Source organism: Balaenoptera acutorostrata, chromosome 7, assembly GCF_949987535.1.
Source record: "Balaenoptera acutorostrata chromosome 7, mBalAcu1.1, whole genome shotgun sequence".
In the NCBI taxonomy this organism is placed as follows: domain Eukaryota; kingdom Metazoa; phylum Chordata; class Mammalia; order Artiodactyla; family Balaenopteridae; genus Balaenoptera; species Balaenoptera acutorostrata.
The window spans coordinates 45,533,226-45,555,512 of record NC_080070.1 but is presented as its reverse complement, the minus strand read 5'-3'; the positions used below and the strand labels follow the sequence as shown (position 1 = coordinate 45,555,512).

General features: G+C 43.1%; 2 protein-coding genes across 7 annotated transcripts in view; one reads left to right on the top strand and one right to left on the bottom strand.

Moving 5' to 3' along the window:
* Positions 1-465: 465 nt before the first annotated feature.
* On the bottom strand, positions 466-16,648 carry LOC103012197 (RP9 pre-mRNA splicing factor). Its single transcript, XM_057549920.1, has 6 exons — positions 16,362-16,648; positions 8,039-8,069; positions 6,770-6,899; positions 3,970-4,061; positions 1,987-2,048; positions 466-1,116 (listed from the first exon to the last, which is right to left on the bottom strand). Exons 1-6 carry the CDS (start codon positions 16,511-16,513, stop codon positions 918-920), a joined length of 666 nt encoding a protein of 221 aa, XP_057405903.1. The 5' UTR covers positions 16,514-16,648; the 3' UTR covers positions 466-917.
* The window catches only part of BBS9 (Bardet-Biedl syndrome 9), a 465,641-nt gene continuing 459,492 nt past the window's right edge, over positions 16,139-22,287 (top strand). For 2 of the 6 annotated variants that reach the window (XM_028164768.2, XM_007175216.2), the window contains exon 1: positions 18,974-19,712. The gene's annotated coding sequence lies outside the window, so the exon portion shown is untranslated. Of the gene's footprint in view, positions 16,274-16,737; positions 16,974-17,547; positions 17,624-18,557; positions 18,666-18,972; positions 19,713-22,287 lie in introns of those variants that run through there. The other 4 variants (XM_057549919.1, XM_028164767.2, XM_028164765.2 and 1 more) reach the window with 4 other exon arrangements.

Below are 22,287 nucleotides of genomic sequence, written 5' to 3'. Positions count from 1 at the left end.
TGTGCCACAACTGCTGAGCCTGCACTCTAGAGCCTGCAAGCCATAACTACTGAGCCCACGTGCCACAACTGCTGAGGCCCACGCACCTAGAGCCTGTGCTCCGCAACAAGAGAAGCCACCGCACTGAGAAGCCCGCACACCGCAACGAACCCAACGCAGCCAAAAATAAATAAATAAATAAAATAAAAAAACAAGTTTTATACTGTTAAGTTAAAAAAATAACGTGCAGATGAATGTGTATAGCATTTGTGTTAAAAAAAAAAAAAAGGCCCTCTGCTTGTCTGTGATGTATACAATATTCCTGGAAGACTTCACAAGAAACTGGTAAAATTGGTAGCCATTGGGAGAAGGAACTGGGAAGCTGGGGGAGAAAGGAAGTAGTAAGAGTTTTCATAAGTAAACCTTAGGTACCTTTTAAATCTGGAGCACATACATGCATGCATTAAGAAATAAAAAATAAATACATTTAAAAAATAAATAACGAGATTTTATTATCCTCGACAACAGAGGAAAGTCAAGCCTGAAATCTAAGGGCATTAAGTAGCCCCACCATGGAGGGTGGAAGCTGCGGCAGCACCTGGAGGAGCTTCCTCAGAGATTCCCTTAGTCTGGCCACCCTGCCAGCGGCATTTCTAAGGAATCAGGACCCACAGTGATCAGCAGGGAGGAGAACAGTGAGAAAAGCTTTCCAGCCTGAAATCAGCTGCTGTCCAGAGCTAGCACCTGGCAAGATACAACTCACTCTCCTGGGGGTCACATCTTTACTGGAAGGTAGGTGAGAATTCACACCTGTGACACCAAATCTCCTCCTCTCTTGGTGTCTCTCTCTCCTATTCCTCTCTGATTCCACATTCCTCTGATCTTTGGCCACAGTGTTTGATTTTTGAGAAGAGAATGTTGAACAAGTCAAGCTCTTGTCATTCTGAGTCTGAACTCTCATTTGACTTGGAAGACTTATGCTTTCGTTTTTTCTTCTTTTTCTTTTCTTTCTTCTTTTTCTTATGCTTCTCTTTCTTCTTCTTTTTCTTGTGTTTCTCTTTACATTCTGAGGAACTGGAGCTGCTCCCATCTTCATCTGATGTTGAATCCTCCAGTAACTGTTTTAACTGTTGTATCCTAAACACATAAGATTGACCAAAGAAACATATTCAATGTAACTTAAAAAATTCTTTTAGATAAAAATATAAGAACAGTAGTGAGGGTGAAAAATGTCACAAAGCATCACCTCATTAAAGACAGTACTTATTTTTGCATGTTTTCCCCATTCTTGTCTACACCCCTGCCTATTTTACATGACTGTAACCAGTGTACAAGCTATTTTGTATTCTTTTCACTGTCCTAAATGTTTCTGCATGTTTCCATAGTCCTTACTATTAAAACTTCTAACAGATGGATACTTTCCTAAATCATTCCCCCACTGTTCAAGTTCATACTAAGTAATCTACCTCCTCAACAATTATAATTCAGCACAGGGAACTATACTCAATATTTTGTAATAACCTATAAGGGAAGAGAATCTGAAGAAGAATATATGTTATGTATATATATTATATATAATAATTATATATAATTATAGTTCAGTATCACCAATTTGAAAAAATACCCCCCACACCCCAAAAAAAGTCTTCTTGTTTTTTCACCCTGTCTTTAACCCTGTCTAGGAATTTTTAACAAAAGCTCAGATCTTTAAAGAAGATCTAGAGAAGATAAATTACAGTTGCCAAAGTCAGCTATCAGTGACATGAGTGGGCTGGGCCAAGCCCATTGCTTTAAGTTAACCCAAGTAGAACAGGCTGGCCTGCTCATTCCCCACACACTGGCTTTTTCAGGGACTATTCCTGTCTTCCAAATATTTCGCAATTAAAGTACCATATTTACTAAAACCACTCCTCTAATACTGGAATTAAAAAAATTTTAATTTATAAAGTTTCTAACTATATAATTTCAAACTTTAAGAGGATATTGTTATCATCCGGACAGTCTCACCTTACATCCTTTTCATGTCTTTTATTCTCTCGAATGATGTCGTACATGGGATCTTCATGTGCCTTGAGGGTTAGAGAAGGTTATGGTTAGGTTAGGCTTCATAGACTGTTAAGTTAAAATTAAATCCCTCTTCCACTGAAACCAGTTTTTTTCCCCTCCTGTGTGGTGTAATTTTATATTTAATACGTTCTAATCCTTCCTAAGAGTTGCCATCATTTCAAACTCCTGGAGGCTATAAAAAAGATTTTCCAGTTATACAAATACAGGATATAATTTACATAGCCTTTATAAGGAAATAAACCATGGCAAAATCATTATTAAATACCACTCAAGGTTAAAAATCTTGAGGTAATTCTATTTGTTCTATGTGGAAAGAAGATCAAGAGATATTATTAAGCAAAACAAGTGAGTTGGAAATGATGCGTAAGAATGATTCATTTATAGGTACACAAAAACATACTGGATATGACCAAAGAGAAGTCTGGAAGTATACTCAAGCTACTTACTACAAATTCCCTCTGGGGAGAGAGGCAAGATTGGACTTGAAAAATCAATTGTGAAAAACCTTACTGTAATGTTTCCATTTTGTTAAAATAAGGCAAATTTATTCTTATGATATTTGTATAATTAAAAGCTACTTAAATTACTTAAAATATGAATACACATAGAATGAATTTTATGGCATGTGAATTATCTTTAAAAGTATGTTTATTATAAAATTTTTACATATCAAAGAAAACATAAAGTTAAAAATATCTATTATTTTACCAGCCGGGATATCCACTGTTAATATTTTAGTGTGGTTCTTCCAGTCATTATTCATAATTTACAGAAGATTATAATCATGTTATATATACAACTCTATTCTCTTTTTCACTTATGCTTTCATGAATATCTTCCTATGACATTACATATTCTTTTAAAACATAATTCTTAAAAGCTATATGATTTATATATTGTGGTAACTTATGTTGTATATTGGACACTGCAGTTGTTTCCTATTTTTCTTCAGTTTCTATTTTCTAATCATATAAATAATTCTGAAAGTTATCCTTATACATTCATAATAATTTGTGCATACTGATGTTCTGCTATATCCTTAGATCAATTCTTAGAATTTAGGTTTCTAAATTTAAAAAATATGAGTATGTTTAAGTTTTTGAGATTTATCATTAAATTTTCTATTATAGGCACTGTAAAAGTTGACATTCCAGGTAGTAGTGATTTATCCATAATATTTTCTGTAAATTAGTAAAATGAAAACCCAGTATTTTAAATATCTTAAAATCCTTGGAGAATGTTTATATACCCCTGTTTGATATGCTGATAATCCCAATATATCCAGTAATAGCATAGTTAAGTTGACCAAAACAGTTACTGAATGGTGAATTAACCCTGGGAGGTGACTTTGTTAAAATAAAGTGATGAAATGATAGATTGATTTTACTGTCATCTAAAGAAGGTACATCGTTTATACACACACTTCCAGTTTATGATAGAAAAATATACAGACTTTAGACAAAGACTAGGAAACTAGAACCCTGATTTTATTTATGAAATATGATTTTTTTACATAAGTAAAAAAAGACTGGGGAATTCCCTGGCAGTCCAGTGGTTAGGACTCTGCGCTCTCACTCCTGAGGGCCCAGGTTTGATCCCTGGTCAGGGAACTAAGATCCCACAGGCTGCATGCCAAAAAAAAAAAAAAAAAAGACTAACTGAATTGATAAAAATGCCTGCTTCAGAAAAAGAAGCACTGTTCCCAAGACAAAAGCAAATAACATTTTAATATGCATTTTTTGTTAATGAACTAATCTTTCACACAAATTCGATTTAATAGAGATGTAGTTAACACCAGATACTTTGGCCTAAAGGCTTTTGGAATGTATTTTATGTGAACCTCCAGTTCACTGGTGACTGCCTGATTCACCGACATTCATCATCTCCAGTAAACGTAAATTGACACTCTGGGGTTTTACTTACTACTCTGAACTGTTCTAACTTTTGGTTGCCTTTGATAAAGAAAGGGCATTCTTTGTCGCCCGTTCGGTGACCATACCGTTTACAACGCCAACCTAAAACAAAGAAAAAGGGATATATTTCTGTAAGATAATGCATTTTTACTCAGTCAAGATAAAGGTATCAGTAGATCATATTAAAGATATTCTTCATTAGATTCCAATTTTAAAAGCAAATATAATTAATGGATGAACCATGTAAGATCCCAGAAAAGAGAGGGAAACTAATTACTTCCTCAAGTATCCTTTAATCGTAGAGGTTTAGAAATGAACCAAGTACTTACTAAACAATCCCATGCAAAAAGCAAAGTGTGATTTTTTGTTTTTTAAGTGTCTTACAGGTTGAATTGTGTCATCCCGTCTGCTTCCCCACTGTATTGAATTGTCCTAACCCCTAGTACCTCAGAATGTGACCTTACTGGGAGACAGGGTTTTTAGAGAGGCCTGGAATACATCCTTCCCTCACAGCACTCAGGAGGACACCCTGACTTTGGACTTTTAGCCTCCGGAACTGTGAGACAATAAATTTCTCGTTTAAGTCATACAGTTTGTGGTACTTTGTTACAGCAGACCTAGTAAACTATACAGGCATTAAGCAACTCCAACCAAGGAGGTCAGGAAGCAGGAAGAGGGATTATAGGTAAGATCAGCCAAATTTGCTCCACGCTGGTAGCTACTGAAAATATGTAGTGACAGGGAAATAACGTTTTCCCCTTTATATTTTTATTTGAGAGTTGGTAGTAGGAAACCATTGGGAAAAAATGCAGTTTAGGGATTCTCTGACCTGCCCCTGTCCTTATCTCCCCACTATTTCCACGTGGGGAAGAAGGAATGCACTCTTAATGCAAATGCAGACCGCTTCAAACATGTCTGTCTTTATGACAAAAAGGGGGGGATTTTAAATGCCACGGATTGATGTGTGGGTATCAAGAAGGATACATACCATCTGTGATCAAAACTCTTTGTTAAAGGAAAGGTGATCCTTGTTACTCAAAGTGTGGTCAACGGTACAGACCAGCAAGATTAGCATCACCTGGGAGCTTGTCAGAAATACGGAATCTCAGGCCCACCCTAAGTTTGAGAAGCTCTGCTCTAGATAACACTAGGATCATGGAAATCAATGAATACGGGGTTATGTGTGCATGTGTTTTTCCATCTGGGATGGATCCAAGTTCTGTGGAGTCTGAAGCTTACATAAATTAAGTAGAGGAAGGGCTCTTTAGGGGGAAAAAAGTCTTGCCTTGGCAAATGTTATAGAAAGAAAGAACCATATGACCGCATTGGTGGGACTCCAAAGACCTTTGGAAGGTACAAGGGCCCTAGAGGTTAAGCTTCATTAACTTCATGTAAAACTGGTTCTGGTCCAGACTAAACACTTTTAATTTGCAAGTCAATGAAAAGAACCATAAAATGGTAAGTGAAGCACAACTAACTACCCTATTACAGAGAGGAGTGGTTTTTAACCATAATTAAAAAAAGAAAAAAAAAGAAAAAAAGAAATGTAATCAGTTTAATACGTGATTCAACTCTGAAAATAATAAACACAAAGGGTTTACTTAACTAAATTTATGATATAATTATTACTGGGAAAATGAGATATAGGAAGGGTATGTGTATGAGATGGGATGGAGGAAGAAAAAAAGAGCTGAATTCTTATCTTCTACAGGAAGAAGTCAACAGATAATGAAGAAACCTGAAAAATCAAGGGGCAGGAATATAACCCTGTTATCTAGATACACAGGGATAGGGGCTTCCCTGGTGGCGCAGTGGTTAAGAATCTGCCTGCCAATGCAGGGAACATGGGTTCGGGCCCTGGTCTGGGAAGATCCCACATGCCGCGGAGCAACTAAGCCCGTGCGCCACAACTGCTGAGCCTGCGCTCTGGAGCCTGTGAGCCACAACTACTGCGCCCGCGTGCCTACAGCCCATGCTCTGCAACGAGAGGCCACTGCAGTGAGAGGCCCGCGCACCGCAATCAATAGTAGCCCTCGCTCACCTCAACTAGAGAAAGCCTGTGCGCAGCAACGAAAACCCAACGCAGCCAAATTAATTAATTAATTAAAAAAAAAAAACCTTTATAGATACATAGGGATAAACTTCAAAATAACCTTCCTAAAAGAGGTTGAGGTGGTCACCTTTTAGGTAAGGGGAATGAAGGAAAGGGGCTGAGAACTGCTGTATTAATTATGTGCATGAAGAATCTTTGTACAAACAAATGTCTTTAAAGACAGCTGTATCCCTTTTTCAAACGCCGTCTTACGCTGGATGAAGGTGCTGCTTGCTCTGGTGCGGTGGAGGGTGTGCACACAGAGCTCTACCTGTTCCAGACCTGCCCTCTGTGGCCCAGAGCTCCTCTCAGGTTACCTGGATAAAACCTCAACACCTCTGATGAGGATGATTGACTGAGGCAAGACCCAAGGGACCACCCTCCAATGCATCCCTTGTCCCCCATGGCATTTCTACATGGAATATCCTTTCTGTTACAGGAATATTACTGAAGCGTATACTCCGCAGGCAGCTACGGCCCTGTGGAAGACCATTACCCTTACAGCCAGAAGCCCTGGAGTCAAAGCACTGCTCTGCCTCTTACCCCAAAACACTTAATAACATATGCAAGGCGGCTTCCTCATCTATAGTACAGAGATCATGCCCTGACTTTAGCAGGGCTGTGGTGAGAATGAATCAAAAGAAGTGAACTTGTTTGTAAACAGTGGTCTATAACTTGCATGTATTGAGGGTGTTACTTGAAACCCTTCCACACTCACACTGCATGACTTTGACTTCTTTCCCCAGTGGCATCCAAAGTCCTTTGGTTGGTGCGTGGGCCAGAAATTCCCTGGCATGTTCATTGCCTGGGACATCTGGTATACAGTCTTCTGGCTTAGTCTCATCTTCCTGAAAAAGGAAACAGTGTGTAAGCTATGTGGCAAAAAAGCACCAGAACTCTCTCCCACCTGTTTGAGAACACAGCACTGCCTGGCTTTCTCATGGGCTGGAGATCCCAATGTCATCATAAGTTACCCTCTGAAGAGCTAGAAAGAAAGACAAATCATAACTGACAGAAAAAACGGAAGTAACTATACTAGAAGAGCTAGCTATGCCACAAAAACAAAGTAGCTGTTCTTAGAGAAAAGTTACTAGTGTTTACATAGGATTGATCAGTGAGCTCCAAATTCTGATTCTAGATCACAAAAATTAGATTCTAAGATCACAAAAGGTTTTCTGCTAACTTAAAAGCTTTGTGGAATGAGGCAGAATATAGAGTTAAACAAGTGAGGTTTCCTGGAATAAGAGCAATGTGTTAGAGTAAAATAGATTATTAGACCTTGAAGGCCACTGTCATGTTTCATAATCTCATACATGCCGTATTTGTGAGATGTATTTTCATTACCAAATAACTGCACTATATAATTAAGGTGCTGTTTTTTTACCTTATGATTTTTTCAAGTTTCCATGAATATTAAATTTATAATGGAAGAATGTTTTCTAAAAATCTTTTTTTTAAGTTGAAAGTTACCAAAGAGAAAAGGTTACTTTGGCCTTAAGTCCTCTAAGTCTCACTCCTGCAGAAAGACACTGACACTGTGGCCAGGGTGCTGGAGGAGGGACTCCTGCAACAGGCAGGGCTGGACTGGATGAGCTTCACGTCTCCTCAGAGTCCAGTGTTCTCTGAGCTGATGACATTCAAGAAATCAGCACCGGAAGGGTCAGAGAAGGAACATGGGGCAGGAGAGCTTTGAGAAGACAGTCACAAGTGAGACAGAAAGAATGGGAGTGAGCGCTGGGGAACACTCGGGGGGGCCTGCAGTGGTTTCTTAGGGGACAGACACAAGGCTGATTAAATTTCTGCAAAGGGACAGGCTGTGACAAAGCCCAAAGTGCATGAACTGACTGCCATCTGCAGGGAAGACACAGAACTATCACAAAAGGAGGTTCAAACCTTATGCAGCTGTTTTTCATAACAAGTGACTGAGTCTGAGCACTGAGTCAAATCTGTCTCAGGGAAAAACCAAAAGTACAAACTTCACACTGACCTTGATAAGTCCAGGAGGAGGTTTTTCATAACTAGAAAGGAAAAAAACACTGGTCGTCAACCATGTTCATAGGAACGTAACACATCTCAATCAGCAAAAGGCAACTGCAGACCAAAATAAAAAGGATATTTTTAGTAAGAACTTAAAACCATATTATAACTTAGTTAATAAAATATGCCTAGCAGTCAGAGATCTTATATAAATAAACTGATGCTATACCATATCCTGCTGGGATATAGCACTTAAATTCACCAAAATAATAACTAACTTGGTGTCTTAGGACAATGATTTTATTTTTGGAAGAAGGGAAAGCAAGAGATTGCAGGGAAAATGTGAGGTGACAAGAGCCTTGAACGAATTATGGTTCCAGCCTGTCATTACAGTTGTTGGTTGATTTACCTACCATAACTTCCAGCTTCCATAACACTGAGAGGCTCATGGGGGTGGGGGAGGGTGTGAGTGATCTGTTCTAACAAGGATGGGGGCTGTGCAGAGGAGAGGGAGCAAAGCCAGAGGGAAGGGCCTGTTGTAGGGGAAGGAGGGGAGGGTGATCTGTCCCAGAGGCTCCCCCTCCCACCTCGCCCGCTCCCCCCCACCCCCGCCCCAAAAGCTCCAGATTCAAGATCCTCCCCACTGGCCTATCCTGTTTGCAGAGTGGGCTGCTGGGCTGCCGTCTGCTGCTCAGCTCCCTGACTGCCCTTTATGCCCCTACTGACCTCCTGGGATTCAGGGATGCAGGACTCCTGCTTGGTGCCTGGACGACAGGCTGGCACTCAATGAAGAACTACCGCTAGAGAAGCAGGTGACTGATTGTGTGCAAATGTACTTCCCCTTCCACCAACAAAGAGAGCTCTCAGACCCCCAGGGTCCTGAGGATACAAATCATGCCTGTGCTCCCAACTCATTTCCACTTCTCATCACTCTGCTGGAACTTCTGGAAAAGGCTGATGGATGCCAAATCTAGAAAAGCAGCATCCAATGCTAGGGTTCATTTTAAACAAATCAATTTTAAAATTAAACAATTGAGATATAATTGACATATAACACTGTATTACTTTCAGGTGTAATTATGTTCAGTTTCAAGTACTGACACATTCCAGGCTATGCAGCACATAGCATGGGCGTCTGGCTTTTAAATATGAGTGCCTAATTGACACAACCCCCTTCTTAAAAAAAAGTAGTTGGAGGGACTTCCCTGGCGGTCCAGTGGTTAAGACTCTGTCCTCCCAATGCAGGGGGCACAGGTTCTATCCCTGGTTGAGGAACTAAGATCCCTCATGTCACACGATGCAGCCAAAAAAAAGTAGTTGGAAAAAGAGGCAGAACAACTGAACATCTGAGGTCTTTTCAATGCCTCTATAACGAAATTTTACTGAGAGAGGGCATCAGGATGCTGTGGCTAGTTTAAAACTGTATCTGGGCTCCAACAACTTGGAAATGGGGGAGTCCCAAGGTTGCTACACACAGAAGGTGAGTTCAGAGATGATTAATTTTTTGAATTTTGTACAGTGAAAATAATAAATTCTAAAATGGTTAATCATTTATCTAATAGTCAAATAGATACTAATTATCCCAAAACTAGTCGAAAATTGTTTAAGTTAAAAGAAAGAAAGCAGTAGTGTATAGGACAGTGTGTTTGGTATGGTTCTATTTGTGCGTACGGGAAAAGGGAGATTATATATATAGGATACCTGAGGGAGGGAGCTTTATTTTTCACTTACATTTATTTACATGCAAATACACTGCCTCAATGTTTTTTAGTTACAAAAGAAAAATGAAATTAATGTCATCTTCCTTACACCTATGTTGGTATGAGCCCAGGCTAATAAAGTTCTGAGAGATAAAACAAAGGTAACTTGGGACATAGGGAAAAAAAAAAAAAAAAGCCAAAAATATGCTAATAGGAGCTCATTTCTGCTATAGTTATATAGGCTGCATTTTTGTTTTAAAATTTCAATGTTGGGCTTCCCTGGTGGCGCAGTGGTTGAGAGTCTGCCTGCCAATGCAGGGGACACAGGTTCGAGCCCTGGTCTGGGAAGATCCCACATGCCACGGAGCAACTAAGCCCGTGAGCCACAATTGCTGAGCCCGCACGACTGGACCTTGTGCTCTGCAACAAGAGAGGCCGCGACAGTGAGAGGCCCGCGCACCGCGATGAAGAGTGGCCCCCACTTGCCGTAACTAGAGAAAGCCCTCGCACAGAAACGAAGACACAACACAGCCATAAATAAATAAATAAATGGATCATCACATTAAAAAAAAAACCATTTGTATGAAAAAAAAAATTTCAATGTTATTTCTCTAATTGTTTCAGTAATTAAATCCTCACTCTTGCTCTAACCAACTTGCTATTTCCACTTACCAAAAAAGAACAGGTATATTAGGAGAAACTAAACTTAATTTTAAGGCGATATTGAAGGTTCAACTTAAAAATTTACTCCTTGCAGAAGTAACCAGTCAACAATAATCATGCCAGGCTTAGTGCTAAGTACCAGAAGGGAGAACTAAGGGGATAAGGGTACTCCTAAATGAAATCTAGAAAAGCCATAAAGTTGAAACTCCTCTCAGAAACACCCATGTAATTCTTGACAAAGGTACTTCGTAGCTTGGGACCCCCAGAATGGAGGCCTCCCCAGTGGCCCAGCTCATGTCACAAATCTAAACCTAAGTCAGCCTGCACTAACGGGAAATGCCTCACTGTCAAGGAAATCTGGAATACCCCAATCACGATCCTCCAACTCAGCTTAACTTAGCTTATCTGACCCTAGGTAAGAGGACATGCTAGTCTTATAAGGAAATCCCTGACCCTCTAGCCAATCGTGCCCTATTTCCAAGTTGCCTCACCCAAGGCCCTAAAAAACCCGCTCTTGTCCAAAATCCCTGGGAAGAGTGTTCCACTGCATGTGAAGTGCTGTACTTCTCAATCCGCGGATTGTTTTCCCTTGAATTAAGGACATCAAACTCGTTAACAAATTGTATAATTTTTCTCTTTTGACATTTTTTAGAATGGTCTTTTTTAAAAAAATTTTTATTTATTTATTTATTTATTTAATTTATGGCTGTGTTGGGTCTTCGTTTCTGTGCGAGGGCTTTCTCTAGTTGCGGCAAGCGGGGGCCACTCTTCATCGCGGTGCGCGGGCCTCTCATTATCGTGGCCTCTCTTGTTGCGGAGCACAGACTCCAGACGCGCAGAGTCAGTAACTGTGGCTCACGGGCCTAGTTGCTCCGCAGCATGTGGGATCTTCCCAGACCAGGGCTCGAACCCGTGTCCCCTGCATTGGCAGGCAGATTCTCAACCACTGCGCCACCAGGGAAGCCCCTAGAACTGTCTTCATAAAGGAGATGTTTTGTTTTTTTGGCGTAGAGAACCCCATATCCCAGCCAGAACGTTTTCCAGTTCTAAATCAGTGTGAATGGGCTTTGCAGGTAAAAATATTTTACTTTGAATTGTGATCCACTCTCACTGCTGTGTACCTTGGGCAAGTTACTTAAACCCCCAGAGCCTCAATTTCCTCATGGGTAAATAGTTCACAGCAAACATGTGAAAGGCACTCCACAATGCCGGCTTCTGCCTCTTCTGTTGAAGAAAAGTTAGTGCTCTTAGTAGCCTCATGAGGCAGCTCAAGATTAGGCACTAGCATCATAAAGGTCAAGATCTGGACCCAAGAGAGAGGCCTCGCCAACCCTCACATCTTTTTACAGATCTGCAGCTTTACGGGGATTTACCAGCTGCTCCTAAGAGGAGGTGGGCACAGACCTGGCAGTGGACTTCCTACAGACATCATCCCCAGCCGGGTTTACTGCCTTTCTAGGCCATGTGACTCTTCAACATCTGGCTCCAGGGATCACTGCCTTTTCCCCATGCAGGTGAGGTGGTATAGGATCATGCCACCTAAGCTGGCTGTTCTTTGGCTCTCTTTATATCCCCTATTTGATCAGTCCCTGCACTTCACCTACACCTTCCCGCATGACTGACCTTCCCTCTTAATCACAGAACTTATTCAATAACTGCCTCTGTGCCTGCCCCGCCCCAGCTAACAGCTCCGCTAGGATAGTTTATCAAAGTGAAAACCTCTGCCCTATGATGGTTGATAACCTGAGGGGCTGTGAGGGACACGCCTCTCTGCTGGTTTCCCTGGTAACTGATGAGCCAACCTGATGTCAATCCCCACCATAACTGGTAAACCTCCCCACCCCCCAAGCAAAGACTGCTGTCTGTGTCCTGACTGCTGTCTGCTGTACACAGTGGGGCGCTGCTCCAGGACTTTGCTTCAGACTTAGGTGGTAGATCAGGGTTCAGCAAATCTATCCCTACCGCCTCTGAGGCTCAGCAAATCACCATGTGATTAGAGGACTGGAACTTTCAGCCCCACCTCCAGGAAGGTTGAATTAATCACTAATGGCCAATGATGAATCAATCAAGCCCATGTAATGAAACCTCTATAAACACCCAAAAGGATGGCGTTAAGACAGCTTCAGGGTTGGTGAACACGTGAAGGCGCGGCATACCTGGAGAGGGCATGGAAACTCTACACAGCTTCTCACATACCTTACCCTATGTATCTCTTCCATGTGGCTGTTCCTGACTTATATCCTTTTATAATGAACCAGTAATCCAGTTAGTAAAACATTTTCCTGAGTTCTATGAGCTGCTCTAGCAAATTAACCAAACTAGAGGAGGGGGTTTTGGAAACCTCCAATTCATAGCAGGTACCAACCTGGACTTGCAAACATCTCTGGACCCTTCCAAATAAGGATTATGATGGAGGCGTCTAGTCTCCATCCTCATCCTGTCACTAATCCAGGGCCTTTCTAAAGGGACAGAGGAAGATTTACTCCCTGAAGATTACACAATAAACAACTGGGTATAAGTAGAATTAGCCTTTTAGATACAGTACAAAGCTTTTTAGGTATGGTATTTCCAAAGCAAATTCTTAAAATATTTTCCAATCGAAAGCTGTCACATGTCATAGGCCTAGGCCTCTTTTAGGAGGAATAATGGAAATTTGCATAAATTGGGCAGGTGACACAGTCCATCAGCAGCCCTTCATTAGAAACATTAATGCTATGTCTTACGCATTGGGACTTAAGGGAGTTTGGAAGGGAGGTGGTAAAGTCTATGTAAATATCCAGTAATCTGACAGTAATTTCTTTTTGCCATAGGAGTTGTACAAATAACATGGTCAAACTATCTGAATTCCTGAAAAATATGTAAATGTTTTTGCCTAGATAGAAAAAAAATGTAATGGAACTGCACATTTCTTTTTAATTTTTAAATTTATTTTTATTTTTTGGCTGTGTTTGGTCTTTGTTTCTGTGCAGGGGCTTTCTCTAGTTGCGGCGAGCGGGGGCCACTCTTCATTGCGGTGCGCGGGCCTCTCACTGTTGCGGCCTCTCTTGTTGCGGAGCACAGGCTCCAGACGCGCAGGCTCAGTAGTTGTGGCTCACGGGCCCAGTTGCTCCGCAGCATGTGGGATCTTCCCAGACCAGGGCTCGAACCCGTGTCCCCTGCATTGGCAGGCGGATTCTCAACCACTGCGCCACCAGGGAAGCCCCTGGAACTGCACGTTTTGAAATCTGTTATTATTAGCAATGGACTTCCCTAAAAAAGTCCATTTTAGAACTGTTTCCACAAGTGTAATGGAATGTGGTTGATGTTTTTTCCTAGGGCTAAACAATTCATTAGTTTAGGTAGCATGTTAAAAGATATTTCTCAAAGATTAAGGTAATATTTAACTATTGAAAATAACATTTGGAAATGAGAATCGGAGTGTGTTTATTGAGTAGCTGGCTTCTGTGCTGTGACAGCTGAGAAGTGTGCATTATCTTTGTAATTAATCCTCAGAATTAAAAAAAAAAAAAGTTAGTAGAGGCCCATTATTTTGTGCCATCTGTGAATCCTTGCCATTATATCATTCAGATTGTGATAGGTTGCCCTGGGCAGTATAAAGACTAAATTAAGATAAATTTCGATAAGAGATTATCTCCTAAATAGGCATGGGACAAAAAAATCTTTATTTTGCCAAGTACTTAATAATACTCTTCGTGTATTTGAGTGTTGGGGTAGGATTTCTTTTGGAAGAGTCCTTCACGTAAGCATACTCCATCCCAGTTGTTCCTGCAGCCTGGCCCTATGGGGGCTGGAAGGCAGAGATGAAAGTCCACATATTCTCAAAATGTCCATTCTGTTACGCTCAGTAGCCCAGGAGCACTTGAGTGACAGAGCTGGAAAATGGGCAGGAGCATGTGTGGAAGACTCAGATGACTTTGGGGGCCTGGCAGGTATGGTAAGAGTAAGAAAAATTAAGGTCAGGTGTAAGAAAATGACCAGAGGAGTGTGAGGGTAACTAAAGAGGGCATACCAGGTGGCAAAAGGATTTGAATTCCGTTTGTAAAAAACCACAATGGAACTTAACATGCCTGGCTGACCAACTTACTTATCTGTCTTCCTTCCCCAGACTCTCTTAAAATGACAATTAAAGAAATAAAGAAAGGTTAGAAGCCACACAAAAATCCTGAGAGGAGATACAAGGCTGGAGACAAGAAGGGAAGGGAAAGAGAACTAAACCCTCAACTACTATAACATGAGCTTAATAGGTAACATTTACTATTCAATCGAAAAAAGCAGTATAAGCATATAATTCAGAAATAGTTAAATTCCAGAAAAAAAATTAAAAGTTTCCCCATTGAAGCCTTGGTTGGAGGGAAAGGTACAGGGAGTGTGAGTAGAGATACAAACCACTATTTTTTGAAATTAGACTTTTCATGCTATTTGATGTTTAAACTACGTTAAAGTATTATTCTGGAAATACAGACTTTCATTTAAAAGGAAAGAAGCCTCTGAACTAGCCAAACTATAAATATGTCAACAGCCCAGAACTTTTAAAATCTCTGAACTGAAAAATCCCACTGGTCTGAGAATCAGACACCCGGGTTTCTCTTTAGTTTTGTTAGTTTACAGTTCCGTGTGTGCTTGATCAGGTTACTTAACTGCTGAACCTGCATTTTCTCATGTGCAAAAGGAGGTTATAAAAGGATGTCTGTGAGTGCGCTCTGAGCTACAAAATAAATGTAGAGTATTAACAACTATGTGGCATCCTACAGTTAGGATACTGAGGGCTAGGGGGTGGGGTAGGGCGACTGAGCCCTGCCTGAACTTATCCTAGGGAAATATTGTTCAACATCGGCCTTGCACGGGCAACAAAGAGCCTCCTAGAGTGCCCTGAAGGGGCCAGGACCGTGGATGCCAGCAGTCCACAACCACTGCCCACTGAAGTGAAATTCAGCTCAAGAACCACACTGAAAAGAACAGGCCAGGCTACAAGGAAGCATGCATTTTGTGCCAAAGCTCCCAGCGGTTAATAATGAAGGATTAACCCTTTAAGGACTTTTCATGCTGTCTCAGCAATCATGAGAAGGTAGGTAATGGGAAGTGCCTAAAGCAAATAATTCAGATAACTCAGTGAACACCAAACTTAGTAAAGTCAGACTTCTAAAGCTGATTACAGAACGACAGAAACACAGAAAAGAACCGCAAGGGTCATTAATCCAACCTTCCACCTGATGTTTAGGTCTCCTTTACAACCAACCCTTCTCTCAGGGGTTATCTGGACTCTCTCCAACCCCGGGTAGCTGGGGGAGTGCAGTGCCTCCTAGGTCAGGCCACGTTGACCAGCAAGAATCTATGACTCTGGTCCTAATTCTTCTTGTTGAGCTAGAACTGGCCTCTTTGTAGCTTCCACCCTTAACCCTGGTAAAAAAAAAAAATCCTGGGGACGAGAGAGAAGTCCACGCTCTCTTCTACCTGACAGCTCCTCCCGCAGAGTCAGGGACCAGGCCCTCACCCCACGCTTATTCTTCCCTTCCTCACCGCACTCATGTTACGGGACTGGGCTTTTTCTTCCCTAGTTACCAGCACTAGATGAAAAGAATGGGGATTTTACCCAGTTCAGAGCGAGCCCCTTGAACTGAGAAACGGAAAAGGACCCAAGAGCGCAGCCGCACTTCTCCTGTATTCAAATCCTGACCGACACCGACGTCGCCGCACGAGGAATAAAGCCGTCGTTTCCGGCGGGGAAGCGCCCGCCCGCCGCCGCCTCGCGCGCCCGGGACGAGCCTGTGGAGGGAGCCTCCCCGCTCTTCCTCCAGTGGCTGAGAGTCCAGCGTCCGGCAGCCCGGGATCAAAACCCGCACCTGGCTCGCTGGGGTCCGACGGGCCCACCTGCCCACTCGCAGGTCTCCAACCCCGGGCGGGCCCCGCCGCGCGACCCCGGGCCCCGACCCCATTCCTCGCATTAGTTGGGGGCGGGCGTGACGGACTCACAAGGACTCCAGGTGCTTGAGCTGCTGCAGCTGCTGCGCGTCGTGCCGCCGCCGCCTCTGCTCCCGGCGTCGCTGCAGCTCCTGCTCCGGAGGCTCTCGCGACCGCCGCGCGCCCCCTGCCCCCGCGTCGTCGCGCCCGGGTCGGGACGACATCGCGGCCCCGCGCGGCGCGGCTGAGGCGGCCCCGTGCGGCGCGGCTGAGGCGGCCGGCGCGGCGAAGACGGTACTTCCTCTGCGCTGTGAACGCCTAGCCCCGCAGCGCCCCCTCCCGCTGCCGCTCCGCGTCCCGCCGGGCCGAGCCGGGTGTCCCCTCCGCGGCCGCCTGCACCGCGCCGCCCAAAGGCCAGCGCGGCCTCAAGTTGTTGATCGTAGCGCCGGGTCCTGCAGTCAGGTCGGCTGGTGCCGGAGGCCGGAGCGCGCCCCCTGGCGGCGGCCAGGAGTCTCGGTGCTGAGGACGCTCTGTGGGGACCCAGAGCCCGTTCTGCGCGTGGCTGGGCCCCTCTCCGGGTCGGGCGCCTCCCCTCGAGATCTTCGTCCCTGGAGGCCGGGAAACCTGTGCAAGTCATTTTCGTATTCCCGCAGTGGCTAGGCACACAGGAGCTGCTCGTTACATGTTAGTAGGATTCATCCGGTTTTGGAAGAAAGCAAGGCTTCCATAGAAATTCTCCAATTTTCCAGAACATGTGATCCATGCGATGTATAGTCAGTGTAGTATACTGTATTCAGATAAGGTTTGGGTTATGGAAACGAAAAGCTAATATACACTGTGCACTTTTTATGCGGTCATTGAGCTAAGCCCTTATTAGGAGTTGATTTAATTTTTTTTAAAATTAATTAATTAATTTATTTTAATTTTTGGCTGTGTTGGGTCTTCGTTTCTGTGCGAAGGCTTTCTCTAGTTGCGGCAAGCGGGGGCCACTCTTCATCGCGGTGCGCGGGCCTCTCACTGTCGCGGCCTCTCTTGTTGCGGAGCACAGGCTCCAGACACGCACGCTCAGTGGTTGTGGCTCACGGGCCTAGTTGCTCCGTGGCGTGTGGGATCTTCCTAGACCAGGGCTCGAACCCGTGTCCCCTGCACTGGCAGGCAGATTCTCAACCACTGCACCACCAGGGAAGCCCTGATTTAATTTTTAAAATCGTAATAAGTGCTGTACGTAATACCCATGTGTATTATCCTTATTTTACAGATAAGGAGGCCCAGAGAGTTAAATGACATGCCCAAGGAAACAGAACTCGTAGGTCATGGAGCCAGGATGCAAAAGTGTAAGGTGCTTAACTAGGTTGTGCTTTGAAACTGTATCTGATATATAATTTTTTCAGCCTTGAAATAATGGAAGAAGCTGCAGAGGAATTAAAAATAAGTGCATAAGGGAAATGCTTGCCAAAATATTCAGTTGTTAATACCCCAAAGTGAAGAGCTCTTTCAAATTTATTCAGGAAAACACAAACACACAGAAGCTATGCACAGACATGTGAAATTATGCTGATACATGTTCTGGAACTCGGAAATGACCTCTTCCTCTAAGAATGAAGCCAATTAAAATTGTTGCATGAATGTATGATTCAGCCATTCATGTGTAACAGATCAGGACCCTATGGGGGCCTTCCGGGATAGACCCCTCCCCCATATACTCTGCTATAGTTCCTGTTTGAAGTGCCCAGATAATAGTATCTCATGCATATTTCTTGAGTTTTTCATTTGGTAAAAACCACCACAAGTGGAAGAAATTAACTACTTGATGATCATGAGCCCCAGCCCCCAGACCTTCTGGCACCTAAGGATTGATACTGTTAAATTAACCACCCAGTTACCTCAACATCAACCAATCAGAGAGTTGTGCAGTAGCTGATCACATACCCTGGGAAGCCCCTCCCTCACCTTGCCTTTAAAAATGCTTTGGTGAAACCCTTCGGAGAGTTCAGGGTTTTTTTTTTTTTTTTTTTTTGAGCATGAGCAACCAGTTCTCCTGGCATGGCCCTGCAATAAACCTTTCTCTGCTCCAAGCTCCAACATTTGGGTTTGTTTGGCCTCACTGTGTGTCGGGCACACAAACTTGCGCTCGATAACGATGGAAGTTACCTGGGCCAATAAATGACCTGTATGGTATCTTATAAGACATCCAAATCCAGTTAAGAAGGAGGATATAGTCTTTGGAAGCTGTGATTTACAAACAAAGAAAATGTAATTGTGTTGCAGAAAGAAGTTGGTCTACAGAATCAAGAAGAAAACCAAGGGAAAGCAATCAGGTAGTGTTTTTCCAGCGCTGTTGTTACAGAACAGCACGTTCCGGGTGTCCCACGCACAGTACGTATTCCTTGCTCTTCAAGGTAACAAGTACTGGGCCAGCAGCACCCCAGCCACCAGGGCGCACACGCTAGCGCTTGCTACCGCGCTCACCCTCGCCATGGCCGCTTGGTCCATGGACGGGGCCTCCTGCGCCTCCCGGTCAGGAGAGGAGGTCGCTGGGTGGCTCGGGCCTCGGATGCTCCGCCCCAGAGACCAACACAGACGCCCCGCCCCGCGCCGCCCGCGCCCCGCCTCCGAGGAAAGCCCCACCCACGAGCGGCGGGAACGGAGAAAGGCGTGGGAGGGGCGTGGCTTGCGTCCCCGCCGGGGTCGGGAGGCGGGTCTTCCTCAGAGCGCGCGTCTAAGGAACTGTCCAAGGACAGAAAAGGGGAGTCGAATTAATTCTCTCTCTCTCTGCTAATGAGAACCGGGCAGTAGTTCATTCTAGCTCCGCCCAGTAGAAATCTGATTCCAAACATCACTCAGAAAAAAATCCTCCGCCTTCCTCTCTCCTGACACTCAGGACTACAACCCCCAGAAGGCATCGGGGCTCAGCTATCTGACTTGCGCAGTAGCGTTCGTTGTAAAGTGCTATGACAACAGGGCGGAGATGGCTTGGAGTTAGGCTTGAGTAGGTGTCCCTTCTGCCGCTGCTGTCCTTTTTCTGCTACATCCCACTCACTGCCTCCTTCATTATTTCCTCCTCTTTGTGAGCAGCAGGTCTTACCGCTGTTCCTTCCTGCCTGATATCTGCCACGGGATTGATGCCGTTTTTCCTGCTTGTCTCTGAGCGTGACAGAGAGGGGATGCAGGAGAGCTACTTGGTGGGATCGCTCAAGCTCTGTGGAGCTGGTGGTGCCAACTGGTGAGGCGCTGTCTTTGCTTGGGACGTGAAACAAGTTGGATCAGGAGAACGAGTGGGAGAAGTAAGGGTTGCTTTTTCCTGCACCGTCCGTTCTTGCTCGTCGTTCCAGCCCTGGAATCCTGGCAGACGTTCTTAAAGAGAAATCGGTGGAAGGAGAGTTCGAAGAAAGGTGGGGCAGGACCCACCTGACTCGGCATCAGGTAAGAAAGTATGTCTAGAATTAAACAGCGGTGCATGAATGCCCTTTCTGTGTTTTATTTTTTAGTCAGATTGATTCTCTGATGCCGTATAATGGTTTGGGGGATATAGGGTGATAGGTTTCTTATGAAGGATGCTTGCATTCAAAACAAAACAAAACGAAACTGCCAGAACAATGTGTGTGTGTGATCCTGTGAACATTTTTGAGAAAGGGTGATAAGAATTTTTAGAGAGTCCATTCAGGAATGTCACGTGGTGCACAAGCATTTTCCTCCTGTGACACTTCAACAGGTCTTGTGAGCAAATGGTCAAAGCAGTTCCCATCCTATGACTGAAGTAGGATGCATGTACTAATACCCCCCTAATTCCTTCTTGCAATAGGATTATTGCTTCTCCTTCTCCCTTTACCTTGCAGACCACAGCAGTTTCGATGAGCTGAGGTGATATTATTAGCATCTTCCTTCCCCAATCAATTCCTGCAATCGACTCCAGTTTCCTGGAGTTTTTCTGTTTGTTTGTTTTTTGTTGTTTTTTTTAGCATCTCACTTTTTTTTTTACTAAACATGCCATTTAAAAAATAATAATAAATTTATTTATTTATTTTTGGCTGCGTTGGGTCTTCGTTGGTGCACACAGGCTTTCTGTAGTTGTGGTGAGTGGGGGCTGCTCTTCGTTGCGATGAGCGGGTTTCTCATTGTGGTGGCTTCTCTTGTTGTGGAGGACAGGCTCTAGGCGCACGGGCTTCAGCAGTTGTGACACGTGGCCTCTAGAGAGCGCAGGCTCAGTAGTTGTGGCGCAGAGGCTTAGTTGTTACCCGGCATGTGGGATCTTACCGGCGCAGGGATCGAACCCGTGTCCTCTGCATTGGCAGGTGGATTCTCAACCACTGCGCCACCAGGGAAGTCCCTACGTTTTGATTTTTAAATGCACTCTCTTCTTTAATGGTTAAAGCAGGTGTACAATGCATGTTTGAGCAGATGTACAATGCATGTTTGACAGGCCGTGAGACAAGCTGTTCTAGTTAGCATAAAGTTTATGTTAAATCATATATAAGCCAGAATGACTTCCCCATACCTCAATATGTGAACATTTCTTCCATCAAGTGTTTTTACAATGGAAGAGTTTTGGATTTTGGCAAATGCTTTTTCTGACTCTGTTGACATGATTAGGTGGTTTTTGATTTTTATTTTATTGCTTTGGTATATTTCCTTAATAAATTCTGGGTGTTAAACTAACATTGTATTCCTGGGGTAAATTGCACTTGGCCATGGTGTATAATTCCTTTAATATATTGCTTGATTCACTTTGCTAGTGTTGTGTTGAGGATTTTTACATACATATTTGTAAGAGATATTGGTCTGTAGTTTTCTTTTCTTGTATTTGTCTAATTTTGGTATCAATGTACACTAGCTTCATAGGATGAGTTGGGAAGTGATCCCTCCTCTTTTATTTTTTGGAGAGGTTAGTGAAGAATTGATGTTAATTAAAAAAAAATATTTGGTAGAATTTACCATCTGAGCCTAGTCTTTTCTTTTTTTCTTTTTTTTTGAGCCTAGTCTTTTTTTGTGTGTGTGGATAGTTTTTTGATTACTAATTCAATCTCTTTACTTGTTTTAGGTTTATTTAGATTTTCAGTTTCTTCTGTAGTCAGCAACAGATAGCTGGGAGCAGGACAAATAATGCTGATGTCCTGCCCTTCCTGGGAAAATAGTTCTCTGATTGGGAGCTGTGGGGAGAGGGTTCTTGGATGTACCACTCTGGAGTGCAGTTTCCATCTTGCTGAGCTAGGAGTATGGAGAGGAGTGAGTCTTAGTTTAAATAGTACAGACTCTTACTGTTCTTACTGAATTTTAGATTTTTAATGTTTCTTTATTTGTTGTATGCTCTTAGGACAATTTCCAGAGACTTGAAATGGTTGTTTTTTTAAAAAAAATAAATTATTATTTTTAAAAAATAATTTTCAGTTTCACTGGGAAGTGGGCCAGTGGAGCTTCTCACATGTCACACTGAAAAGTGGAATTCTCTGAAACCTTAAATTGCTTAGCATATGGTTATGGGAGAAATACCTATATTATCAAAAGATTTCATCAGAGTTCCATTAGATATCAAGGTGCTCCAGTGTCTGTAAGACTTATATTTAAGAGCAAGTATAAAAGTGATTATATATAAGCTTATTAGGAACACAACTGCTGTGTGCAAAGAGAAATTTTTTGTAGGTGTGTTTTATTTGTTCAAGCCAAAGGATTGAGCCAAAGGATTAAGTTTTTTTTTGTTTTTTGTTTTTGGATAAACAGGGATATCCAGCAACCTTAAGTTGTTCAGACTTGCTATCAAATCCGTCTTTGAAGCCAAAGTGGAGAAGAACTCCCCTTTGAAACCTTTTGCCTTGCAGCCTATGCTGTCATTTAAAAATACACCAATTTTTAGAAAAGGAAATTAATGATGTACAAATTGCACAAATGAGGGTTTGTGGTTTCTTAATTTCTTGGGAGTGGGCAGTGCGCCTTCCTCTGCTTCTGCCTTTGAAATTGGAGAGAGAGGCACTGGGAAACATGCTACTGACCATCAGCCCAAATT